The sequence below is a fragment of the Balaenoptera musculus genome, chromosome 4 (assembly GCF_009873245.2).
Source record: "Balaenoptera musculus isolate JJ_BM4_2016_0621 chromosome 4, mBalMus1.pri.v3, whole genome shotgun sequence".
Lineage (NCBI taxonomy): Eukaryota > Metazoa > Chordata > Mammalia > Artiodactyla > Balaenopteridae > Balaenoptera > Balaenoptera musculus.
In genome coordinates this window covers 62943671-62957085 of record NC_045788.1, presented here as the reverse complement: position 1 = coordinate 62957085, position 13415 = coordinate 62943671, and the positions used below count along the sequence as shown (strand labels likewise).

General features: G+C 42.7%; 1 protein-coding gene across 1 annotated transcript in view; it reads left to right on the top strand.

The window, feature by feature from the left end:
* Positions 1–13415, top strand: part of LIPH (lipase H) — a 46117-nt gene that overhangs the window by 17819 nt on the left and 14883 nt on the right. Inside the window, exons 4-8 of the mRNA XM_036851119.1 lie at positions 3664–3765; positions 5629–5718; positions 8880–9047; positions 10597–10692; positions 12433–12544. Of these exons, the coding sequence (XP_036707014.1) occupies positions 3664–3765; positions 5629–5718; positions 8880–9047; positions 10597–10692; positions 12433–12544 (568 nt within the window). The remainder of the gene's footprint in view (positions 1–3663; positions 3766–5628; positions 5719–8879; positions 9048–10596; positions 10693–12432; positions 12545–13415) is intronic.

Below are 13415 nucleotides of genomic sequence, written 5' to 3'. Positions count from 1 at the left end.
CCCCAAAGGCCAAGGTTCCCCTTATCTTATTTACCTGCTTTCCTAGGGAAGCAAAGCTCTTTTTCAATTTTTTAAAATTATTACTATAATGTTTTAGAAAGCAGTATGTCTTTACTTTTTATAAATTCATTTTCCCTTATGGGTACAAAGGACAGATGGCTCAGATGTGCTTGTTTTCCTTGTCTATTGGGAGCTTCTCCTCTGGGAGCTGGGACTTTTCCCAGTGGTGTGTTTAGAAGCTGATCAGCTCTCAAAAAAAAAAAAAAAAAAAAAAGATTTATAGCATTTGTTGATTTCCATGATGTAAATACTCCCACTGTGGCTGATTTCAAGCTACTGACCTGACATCACTGACCACACAGTTTGGGAAGAGATAAGCAAAATCTGCTCTCCAGTGCTGGTGCTGGGGGGCTCTAGCCCACCACTGCCTTATTCTATCTACCCCCTAATTTTGCTCCTCAGCCTCCCAGTGAACCTGTTCCCACGACTACTTTGGATGGGAATGCAATGTAACCTGGCCTCTGACCATGGGGATTCCCTGAGCCAACCTCCCTTCCACCCTGGGCCCACGTGGCCCTGCTCTGTGACCTGGACTCAGCCAACAGTCTGCAGCTCAACTTTCTGTCTCCTCTGATTGACCCATGTTCTCCCAACTCCTCATCCTCTCTGAGCCCCAAGGTCAATCTCACCTGTTACTGAGAGCTATTTCAGGGGTAAAGCATCTCCCTTCTCCACTCACCTTCCACTGCCCTGCCAGAGTGGGATCACTGGATTGAGGGGCGGGAATTTGGCTTGTTACCCAAGGACATAATTCCCTCCCAACTCCCAAGAACTGGGTGATTCTGCTTGTTAATTATCTAGACCAGAAGGCTGCTTCATCTCTTCCATTTCCCTTTTTTTTTCTGCTCTTCCTTCTCCTTTTGCTCTCCAGGCACATCTCCTGGTATTACTTTTCATTAATTTCCTCAACAGAAGATGGCAGAAATGAATGGGTTTAAAAACATTTCAAGTACCTACATCACTTGATAATACATTAAATCTGATTCTTGCAAAAATCACCTTGGGGCGCTGGATACAATGCCAACTTGCTGAATTGGAATCTCTGGGCTTGGGATCCAGGAGTCTGTACTTCCTTTTTTTTTTTTTTTTTGGCCACGCTGTGAGGCATGTGGGATCTTAGTTCCCCAACCAGGGATCAAACCCATGTCCCTTGCAGTGGAAGCGTGGAGTCCTAACCACTGGACCACCAGGGAATTCCCGGTGGTCTGTACTTTTAACCAGAAGATGCAGGTGGTCTGAACACCATACTTTAGGAAATGACCACAAAGCTGTGTTGTCCAATATAGTAGCCACAAGCCACATGTGCCACTGAGCACCTGAAATGTTGTTAATGCAAATCGAGATGTGCTGTAAATGCAAAACACACACTGGAATTTGAAGACTAGGTACAAAAGAAGGGTATTAAAAAATTTCAAATTTTTTATATTGATTACATGTTGAAATAATTTTCTGCTATATTGGGTTAGATAAAATATATCATTAAAGTCAATCCTCCTTGTTTCTTTTTACTTTTTTAAAGTGGTTGCTAGAAATTTTTAAATTATATATGTGGCTCACATTATATTTCTATTGGACGGCACTGCCTTGGAGAGTTAGTTCATGGTGACCTTGGGGATGGGAGTAAGAGGCCCCTGAAAATGCATGCAAAATGTTTGACGTCTGTCCTGGGGAGAGGTCCAGAGCTTTTATCAAATTCTCAAACTGGTTAATCTTGTAATCAAAGCCAGGGATCACTAGCTAGACACTTTTCTGGCTATCACAGAGCAACAAGAAAGAGCTCCATTTTGTCATTTTTGTTTCTATTCTATAATAATTTCAATATTCTGGATTCAGATCCCAGAGTGCTTTGGTAAGTCTTTTGAAGTAGCAATTAATTCTACCTCTATTTTGCAGATAAGGAAACTGAGGTTCAGAGAAGTAAAGTAACCTGCTTAAGATCACACAGCTGGTTAATGCTAGGTTTGGGGTTCCATGTCACATCCATCTGACTCCAATGGTCTCTGCTCACACAAAATATGCAGCTTTTTTAGGGCAGTTTGTGATTTTTGGCTGACAGTATAAGCTGATCATTTGCTATGACTTATCTAAGGAGATCATATGTCCAAGTTTACTGTGACAGTCCTCATTTGTGTCTTCTGTCCTGGCACAATTATTAATAGCAGTCTTATCACTTTCAAAATTGCCCTGGTTTGGATTTTATATGGTAAGCCAATGTATCTGCTGTGGATCTGGAGGTTGCTATAAACTGAGGCTCTTACTGTTCATTTTCTCAGACTGGAAATGATGCTGTTTCATGTGAGGAGGGGGAGGCTTCCCCAGCAAGGTCTTTCCAAGGTTATGAGTTTCTCATTCTGTGCAGAGAATATCCTGTGGACTTGGGTACCTGGGTGTTGATCCACCTCCTCCCCACATCAGTTTCAGTTGGGAGCAGATAGAAGAGGAAGAAAAGCTGGCGGGTGGGGTGGGTGGGGGAGACAGAGGGAGATAAAATTAGGAGGCAGATAAAGACATGCCTCAAGGAAGCAAGGGTGTTGGCCAGGGAGAAATGGAGAGATTGGGGCTAGAACCAGGACTGCTGAGGCAAAGATGCTATCTCTTGGATTTTATACCACCGGGGGATAGGGGATGTCATTTAAAATGACCTTCATAGATTAAAAACTCAGAGACATCCCTTGAAACCTTTGTCACTCCAGGTAAGTTTCTAGTTAGCAAGGTCTTTGGGATCCTCTGGTGTTTCGTTTTTAGTTTGTGGTTACATCATCGTAGGAGCTGCTCTCTTGTTTTTGCAGCTGTTTCATAATAATGGTGAGGAATGTCCAGCTAACATTGACCAAGAGCAAGAAATCAGTTCAGGCATTTATGGGGTGGGTTAATTCTGCAGGAACTGGCACCCACTTAATTTCCCTCTTCCATACCTAGTCTAATACCTGGCCTGACCAGTGAGTCTCACACTTTCCCACTCAGTTTGCCAAACCCAGTTCAATGAAATCAAAAGCTCAACAGAGAGAGGTGGTTGCATTGTGAGGCTGTGGCCCTGGCTAAGACACTTGACCTCCCTTAACCTCAGTTCATTCATCTGTAAAATGGGAATGACAATAGCTACCTTTCGCCTTTGTGATGTGGACCAGGTGAGCTGGTAAATGTGAATAAAAATGGAAACAATAAAGGAGTTTTTTTAATAACAAGAAAGAAAAGTTGAGTGAAGTTTCTGGATTATTTAAAATGAGATAAAGATACGTATAGTGTCTGCTTTTTATATGCACCCTTAGATGCTTTTTTCCTGAGGAACCAGTTTATCCCAGTCCCTGGTCCCCATATGTCTGTGCACTCCCTGCCGTGGAGCCCTGCACAAGGTATAGTACACCTCCAGATGGAGTCTGGATGAGTTCTCAGGGGGCGCTGTGAGGGTAACCACCTTTAGTGTGGGAAAAGGCTATACAGGGCTGTGGAAAGGAGCCTGACACAGCAGGATGGGAATGCGAGTGCTTGTCCACCTGAGGATGCCCCGCAGCCTGTGAGCCATCTCCGTGGGCAGGGATCCAAAGCCCAGCTGCAGGTGACTCATGGCGTGGGGCTGCCAAGCCGACTCTGTTTTCCTTCCAGGTCTGGACCCTGCAGGCCCTTTATTCAATGGGAGACCTCCAGAGGACAGATTAGATCCCGGTGACGCACAGTTCGTTGACGTCATCCATTCTGACATTGATGGTAACATTCCTTGTGGGTCAGTGACCACCCACACCCTCACCCCCAAACTCCTAAAGAGTCTCCCCCTAGGGGGATCGTCATGCAGGGGTGGATCAGGTTCCTCTAGATTCCCTCTTTTCCTACGGGGCAAGTTTCCAAATCCACAAGAATACTGAAGGGAAGCTGCTTTAATGCAGGCACCCAGGATCTCCTGATGGAGTAGAGGTACGTTTCCCATTGTCTCCTATTATTTTTAAAGTGATCATCTTGACCAGTCAAGGACAGGCTGATTTGCACACCATGTGGACAAATGTTTCCATCAGTACAACTGGGTTTGGATGCATGATTCCCTGTTTTTGTTGGTTCTTTGTCATTATTACCTTAAGCTGAAAGATATGTTTAAGTGTTGTGTCTTTCCACACAGAGCATTTCTGAACCACCTATAGGTCTCTAGCTCTCTGTGGATCTTCCTGGCTATTTCTATCTTTCATGGTGTTGATTTCATTTCTGGGATTGGGTACATGGCTTGGGGGTTGGGCTGATGTTACAGATGGGTCTTTATATCCAGATGTCTGGGAGAAGAGCTGGAGTAGGAACTTGGGGGAGAGCTGAGGGGACAGACCAGAGTGGACATTTAATAGTACATCTCCTTTGTGATACAACCACCTGAAACACACTTGACTGCCTATTGTGGGCACTCTGGTGTGGTATTCAGCAATTGTTTGCCTTAGAAGAAGTTTCTCTGTGAAATAGCTGTGTTCTTACTATGCAGTTTGCAAAGTATTACCTTACTTAGGTGCAGTACCTCAATGCTATTTTAATGCTTGATGGCATAGAGTAATTTATTTTTTGTTCTTGAAGAGGGCAAATTTTGAAGGAAAAATATAAGCTTTGCAGTCAAGGCAGAGGTGGACTCAAATCCCAGGTTTGGTTCTTTCTGGTGATATCATGTTTGGTCCATAAGTCCTCCAAGCCCCAGAATCTTCATCTGTAACTTACTTCATCTGAATTTACCAATGGCTACTTTTCAGACATTGTGAAAATTAGAAGAAATCTGTGTAAAACCCCTAGTATCACACCCACAGACACATGTAGTTTCCTGAACATATAATAGCTATTATCATTATTGCAATGATACACTATATATGTGTGTATACATATATATACATACATACATATGTATAATCTTTTTTTTTTTTTTTTTTTTTGGCCACACTACACGGCATGTGGGATCTTAGTTCCCCGACCAGGGACTGAACCAATGCCCCCTGCAGTGGAAGCGCGGAGTCTTAACCACTGGACCACCAGGGAAGTCCCTGTATAATCTTTTAATCAAGCATTTTACTGATTACTTTGGAGTTACAAGGTCAAAGAGAATAAGCAATTATTAAATCTATCTATAATTTTCTAGGTCCCCATTTTCTAGAAGAGTTTCCAATCTTTTAACCATCCTAGATCCCCAAACTTTAAAGGTTTCTCCTACTAAGTGAAGGTTCATTTTTTCCTGTTTCTTATTCATTAAAGACTTACACAAATGTAATTAGAGGCTCAGGAAGCACCTAGCAATGAGTGTTCCAGCCAAATATAAACATGAAACATATCATTTTATCAGCCATGTGGTGAATGAGTGACCAAATTCTCTTACATTTTCAGAAATATGGGAAATAAATTCTGTTACTAGCTTCATAGTCTCCTACTTGGAAATCACTGCTTTCTAACTAACTATCTGGCTAACTTTGGACAAAATATTTAAATAGGTTTAACGACAACAATAGCAGCAAAGACAAGAATAAGACAATCTCTGCCTATATTCTAAACAGGCAAATGAGCTATGAGATGGGAAAAGTTCAAAGCAGTATAAAAGTGTAGTATATTGTCTTTTAGCACTGGGCTACAGGGAACCATTAGGAAACATAGACTTCTACCCAAATGGAGGATTGGATCAACCTGGTTGCCCCCAAACAATATTTGGAGGTAAGTGCAGATACTTTATATTTTGTAAAATAGTGGTTTAAAAAAGGTGTATTTTAAAAATCTGATATTATTCTATGTGAAATCGTTTTTAATCAAAAACAAATTTCCTGAGAAGATAGAGGTGGTATAAATATAAATTATAAATTAAACATTATTACTGGGCTTCCCTGGTGGCGCAGTGGTTGAGAATCTGCCTGCCAATGCGGGGGACACGGGTTCGAGCCCTGGTCTGGGAAGATCCCACATGCCACGGAGCAACTAAGCCCGTGCACCACAACTACTGAGCCTGCGCGTCTGGAGCCTGTGCTCCACAACAAGAGAGGCCGCGATAGTGAGAGGCCCGCGCACCACGATGAAGAGTGGCCCCCGCTCACCGCAACTGGAGAAAGCCCTCGCACAGAAAGAAAGACCCAACAGAGCCAAATAAATAAATAAATAAATAAATTTATAAAAAAAACAAAACAAAACATTATTACTCAAATATACTACTTAAAAAAAATAACCATATGATTAAAAGCGATTTTGAATTCTTTCTCTCTCTTGAAAAGGTGTATCTTTGACCTAGAAATTACACATTTGGAAATCTCTCCTAGAGAAATAATGGAAAATGTAGACAAAAATCAGAGTGAAGATATTCAACATGGCATTGTTTATAATAGTTAAGTTTTTAGAAATAATCTAAATACCCAACATAGGAAAATTATTAAATAGTATGGTGCATCCTACACAAAGGAATGTAATTCTTAAAAACCATATTGTCAGGTTAATGAAAATGCTTACAATATGATGTTAAGTGAAAAATATACAAATTATACAGTATAATCCCAATTTGTTTTTTAAATGTATATTTGTACATGTGTAAGTGTAGAAAAAAAACACTAAACATAAGTGCTCCAAATAATTATTAGTGGTGATCTCTGGATGTTGGATTTCTAGGTAATTTTTGCATCATAATTTGCTATTATTTTTTATTTTCTAAATGAGCATGTATTAGTTTTATAACGAGAAAAAACTCACAAAACAAAAATGGGTAGTTGGAGGGCAACATTAAAGTGTGATGGGGGACAGAATTAAAAAAACCCACCCTGGGTTTCCCTGGTGGCACAGTGGTTAAGAATCCGCCTGCCAATGCAGGGGACACGGGTTCGAGCCCTGGTCCAGGAAGATCCCACATGCTGTGGAGCAACTAAGCCCATGAGCCACAACTACTGAGCCCGTGTGTCACAACTACTGAGCCCACATGCCACAACTGCTGAAGTCCGTGCGCCTAGAGCCCGGGCTCTGCAACAAGAGAAGCCACGGCTATGAGAAGCCCATGCACGCTAACAACGAGTAGCCCCCGCTCGCCATAACTAGAGAAAGCCCGTGCGTGGCAACAAAAACCCAACGCAGCCAAAAATTTAAAAAACCCCAAAAAACAACCCCCCCGCCAAGTGCTCTGAATCTGTATTTCACCATTGTTAGAGAAAATTAAACAATCATGGAAATAATTCTAGAAAAAGATGATCTTGTTACAAAATGGTAGCTGTATATGGCCCCATGGGAATGACGTAGTGTTTGAAAATGATCCAGATGAAATGGCATAAGTAGGGCCAATCATATTGTACCATAAATGGTGTGTATTCAAATCCCATCCTGTGTGCTGTAATGTAACTACATCCATGAGCAGCCAAAGATAATGTGCTTTGCTTACAAAGGACATCCTCTGTAGCATTATTAACTTCATTGTTTCTGCAAGTGGAAGTTCCAGGAACAATAATTAAATGTCGACTTGTCAGATTTTACTCCAGTCCAGCTTGGCCCCATGCTTCTCCTCTCTCGCCCAGTTTATTTCTTTATGTCCTCCACTGATCTCTTCTATGGGCATATGTGGACTCCAGAGAAAGAAGAAACATTGATCTGACTCCAGCTCCCAGTGCCTCTCCAAACTACTAGCTCACAATCACAACTCCTCTTTCCATGGGGTTCACTGTCTGCTATTGAGATCCTTACCTCCTTTGATTACCCATCTTTGGGACCCAGTTCCTGTTTCTGAATGACTTCCTCGTCTAACCCATCAACCTTCTGATGAACCTCTGATATTTTGTACTTTAGTCCTTCATCAGCTCCAACTCTTCTGATGGCCATCTCTATGCCTCATCAGCCTCCTCTCTCACCACCACATCACATGGCACCCACCAAGAATTAACTTGAGGCTTGTGTCTCACCTCTTCTTGCCCACTTACAGCTTCCAGTGCCACCTCCTATTGTTCAGCTCCTCTCACTTCACCCTTCACCTTTGGAGCAGAAATGGAGCCCCTGCCACTTGTCTGCTCTCATGAATGCCCTGTGCACCCCCAGGCCCTTAGGTCTCTGCCATGTCAGCCCCCATCTTTGCTTGAGCACATTCTGGAGAAGTCATGGAGTCTTGTTGATCAAGTACAAGGTCCAGGCAAACTTGTTAACTTCTCCATGGCCCTCAATAATGCCAGAAAAGCCTCATACTTATCTCTTGCTGACTCCCTATGATCACTCCTCATGCTTCCATTCCAAATACCGCCCCAGCTATAAACCCTCACCTCTTAGAGGTGAGCTAGATCTGACTTTTGTACCTAGATCAAGGTCCCACCTGAAGGAGCCATTTTATCTATCCTAACCTTAGATCACAAAGTTGGTCTTTACATTCATTTCCCCATCTGACCCAAGGTGGAAGCATCCCCCATCCTTTTTCACAACTCTCTCCTCTCCTTGCCCTCATTGGGGATCTTCCTCTACAAATTGCTCCCCAGTGCCGTCTTTCTCTCATGTCTTTACTGGTTTAAATGTGCTTGCCTTCTGCTGAAAACCTCCGGGGGATCTCTGACTACCACTGACATTTCTTCCTCCTTTCACTGACAAAGGAAGGACAAAGTCAAGTCCTTTAACCTCTCTGAGTCTCAATGTCCTGCTAGGTAAAATGGGGGTAATCATGCCTATCTTCTTGTCTCCTGCCATTTGTCAGCATGAATCCTGATCTATTGGTTTTATAAGGATTAAATGGAATCAAGTACATTGAAGCTGTTAGCACAGTGCCTGGTATGTAGGAGACATGATAAATTATGTGTATAAACAATATGCAAGGCACTATTTATTACTAAATGCTACAACTGCTCTACTCTTTGATCATTCCTTTTACAACCCAGGAATGCAGTATTTTAAGTGTGACCACCAGAGGTCCGTGTACCTGTACCTTTCTTCGCTGAGAGAGAACTGCACCATCACCGCGTATCCCTGTGACTCCTACCGGGATTATAGGAACGGCAAGTGTGTCAACTGTGGCATATCACAGACGGAGTCCTGCCCCCTTCTGGGTAAGTGCAGCAAGCAGTTTCCCACTCTGATTAACAAAGAGCTAATTTCTGGTAGAATCCTAGCACCATTTTAACATCTAAAAATGGGCCTGAAAATCCTGTTTTTAAAAAATTTACTGGGCTTCCCTGGTGGCGCAGTGGTTAAGAATCTGCCTGCCAATGCAAGGGACACGGGTTCGAGCCCTGGTCTGGGAAGATCCCACATGCCGCGGAGCGACTAAGCCCGTGAGCCACAACTACTGAGCCTGCGCGTCTGGAGCCTGTGCTCCGCAACCGGAGAGGCCGCGACGGTGAGAGGCCCGCGCACCGTGATGAAGAGTGGCCCCCGCTCGCCGCAACTGGAGAAAGCCCTCACATGGAAACGAAGACCCAACACAGCCAAAAATAAATATAAATAAATTAATTAATTAAAAAAAAAAACCAAAAAAACACAACTTACTTAGTTTTTTCTAGCCAATTTGTTCTGTGAAGTACTCTGGGGTCTCCTAATCATAAAGAATGTTAGAAAGGCAATCTATATGGGATTTCATCCAGAAGGTAGTGCCACCTCCCTGGACACTATCCTAGCAAGAAAAAGAAGGTTCCAGAAGAGTTTCCAAGCTCACCCAGGCACAGTCACCTTACGTAGTCTGCTCCTGTGGGGACAGGAGCACCCTCTCCAGGCACACAACCTCTCTGCTGGGGGAGGGTTTGGCAAAGCAACCCCTCTAACAAATTGTGTCTGTAAATGCCCTCATGCCACACTCTGGTGCTGTGTGCATGGACACATACAGAGGTGGGCTGGGGTAACAGACACCGTGGAGGCTGCTTGGATATTTGCGAAGGGTTAGTGGAAATATTCCGGGTGGTGGAGACTTTGCAACTGGATGGTCATGAGAATTCTCTAATTGTACCCAAAGGAAAGACTCAAGTTAACATCAGGGCATGCTATAGACAAGGGGTTCTCAGACTTGACTGTGCATCTGAATCATCTATGGAGCTTTTAAAAAATACTGATCCCTGGGTTCCACTCCAGATCAGTTAAGTCAGAATGTGGAGGCCACTCCCTAGCAGTGGGAACAGAGGAGAGAGAGAGGGCCCAGGGATGGCCCTCAGCCTCATTCCTGTAGGCACGTCACGAAGGACGACGTTTCCCTGCCTGTTGACAGAGTAACAGCAATTCCAAGTTCTCTGCACTTCAGGGGCCCAATCATAGTTCTTCAAGAAAGTACATTGCTTTGCAAAGGTGATGCTGTTCTAGGTATAAACCTGAATCTGTTTTAAATAATCTAGAAAATGAATGTATTGCTGGAAAATATCAGTGCTATTTTTAGTCTACCCAGTGTGTGTCACTCCCCACAATCCCACCCCTGCTACTGAGGACCAGGGTTGGTGATGTAATGTCAGTAGATAGGGGGAAAAGCCACTGGAGGTTCCTTTGGCAAGTGGGTGCGAGGGGGATTGTCTCGATGGTGGTGGCAGTCAAACCCGCTGTTCTCACTATCTCCGCCATTGCTTTTACATTTATATGATACATGTTAATGTTACACTTTTCTGACTTATTTTATAGGCTACTATGCTGATAATTGGAAAGACTATTTAAGGGAGCGGGATCCTCCTATGACTAAAGCGTTCTTTGACACAGCTGAGGAGAAACCCTTCTGCAGTGAGTGGTGAATGTGCTTGCTTGCTGTTGCCTAACTCTTTTATTTTTGGAATGGCTGAGTCTCAGCTTCCTGGCTGCTTCTTGGCAAATGAAGGCCATGGTGAAGCATGGACTTTGGAGTTGGAAGGACCTAGGGTGAATCCTGACTCTCCTATATAATAGCTGTGTGACCAAGACATTTAACCTCTCTGAGTCTCAATGTCCTGCTTGGTAAAAGGGGGATAATCATGCCTATCTTCTGGGTTATAAGGATCAAAATCTCAACAAATCATAGTTGTTAGCTTCACTGGATGGCCATTCTAATCACTAAGATCTTCCAGAAATTTGCTTGAGCCCCAAGAGACGTGAAATTGTGGTTAGGAAAAATCAGGTGTCAGCCACATGTATGGGTCAGTTCCAGCTCCAAAACAAAAACAATGACCTTCTAAAGACATTGAGAGGTTGGGTATTCAAGATGGGAGCTAAATAGGGCAGCAGATGATCAGATGCCCCAGGAAGCAAGTAGGAATTTTCCTGGGCAGATGTACATCTTACAATCTTATCCCCCATTTCACTTTTCTTGGGAGCAACCCTTATAAAAGAGGTTGCAGATCACCAGGTTTCCCTCCTCCTTTGGAGCCATGAGTGGCAGCCCAGGGTTTGGTGTCTGCCCAATCCAAATGGGGCAAGCCCCTGAGTACTAATGGGCCATGAAATGGCAACCCCATGGCTGACCTTATTCCCTAGTGGGACTGTCATTTCCCTGAGCCTCTTTCCCCTTCTCTGCAAGTCTGACCAAGAGATAGCAAATCTCACTATCATGGTGGGATCCCCATCTTCCCAGAGCGTCCTTGACCTTGGGGAGCAGAGAGTAGGGAGGAAGAATAGTCCTCTGGATACGTTATGTGCTCTTGTTTATTCAGTAGGAATTAATGGATATCCATAGGTATTACTGCTGGGATTACAAAGAGGAATAACCATCCCTTCCTAGTTATCGTTGTAGTATATTTTAGCTTTTTTTAAAACCCCATAAGACATTATACAGGCAATATTTGTATAGATGTACACATATATTTACCACTTTTTGGTTATCATTTTTCTTGCATTTTGTAAATAAAGTGTGTTAACTAATGATGAGAGAATACCAGAGCACGATAAGAACTCTGAGAGAGACCTGGCTTAGTCTGAGGGTCAGTGAAGGCCTTCTGGAGGGAGTGCATTCAGCTGGAACCTGAAGGATGAATTGGCAAAGGGGGCAAAGTAAGAGTGTCCAAGTTGGGGAAAGGCCCAGAAGCAAGAGAGAGCATGGCAGTGCAGGTGGTGTGGCATGACTGGGGAAGAGATGAGGGAGGCTGGGTAGGCTGGTGGACATGGCCCAGATTGAGGAAGACCTTGTCAGCTGTGGAGGGTCTCTACATGGCCCCCTATTTGGTTTATTCTCAAATGGGCAGGGATTGAAGTGAACCAATCATACTTGGCAGTAGGCCATGAGATTTCAGTCGATAAGGTGGAAACACTGATCCAAGAGTGACGCCTACACATGGCAACTGCATACCACTGAGTTCTGCCGTCACTCAGGCCATCTTTACCAAAGGGAATAGAAAAAAATATTAGAAAATTCTGCCCTGGATCTTTGCAGAAAAACTAGAGGAAGAGAAAAGGAGACTCAGTTATTAGGGAGGTTGGGTTTTTACGAATTGAACCTTCAGGAAAGCAGTTGGTAATATTCTTCTCTTACCATGTTCTCTCCCTGTTTTGTAGTATATCATTACTTTGTGGATATTATAACTTGGAACAAGAACATAAGAAGAGGATCCATTACAATCAAATTGAGAGACAAAGCTGGAAACACCACAGAATCCAAAATCAATCAGTAAGTTGGGCTGGGATTCTTTGCAGCTTGCTATTTCCTTTTTTGCTCAGAGAAATTAAATCCCAAACATATCTACTTTTTAGTTATAGGTCTGTATGCGTCTTTGTCCTATAAAATATATAAAGGGATATACTGCTTAGTTACTTCTTGTGGCTCTTGATCTTTCAGGCTCTTTACAAATGGAATTGGTACAGGAATTTTTTTCCTTCTTCCTTCTTTCTTTCCTTCCCTCCCTCCCTTCCTCCTTTCCTCCCTTCCTTCCTTTCTTCCTTCCTTCTTTCTCCCTCCCCCTCTCCCTCCTTTAATCTTTCCTCCTTCCTTCCTTTGCGTAAACATTTAATTTCAAAAGTCATCCCTGCTAGCTATAAATGATTTAAACAGTAAAGAAGTATGTAACATAAAAGCACAAACCTTGCCCCATCCCAACAATCCCATGCCCAAAGGCACCCACTCACATACACACGTTTCTATTCTTTTCTGAGCTCATAATATACATATATACATAAAAACATATATATATTTCTGAAACTCAGAAAATCTAATTTGCAATAGAAAATTGGAAACACCCTAAAAATCCAATGATGGGGAAATTGTTAGTTCCCATATAATAAAATAGTATTCAAACATTGAAGTTATTTATAAAACATATTAAATGAAATGCTTATAATGTACTAAGTGAAAAAATGCAGGATATAAAATTATATAAAGTATAAAATTAGCTCAACACTGTAAAAATAATGAAAAAGAAACATGCCAAAATATGTTAGATTGCCCCTTGGGTGGTAGGAATATGAGTGCTTTTTAAAGTTTCTCTTTACTTTTCAATTTGCTGTGCTGTTGTATATATATAGTTTTAAAATAACGAATAATA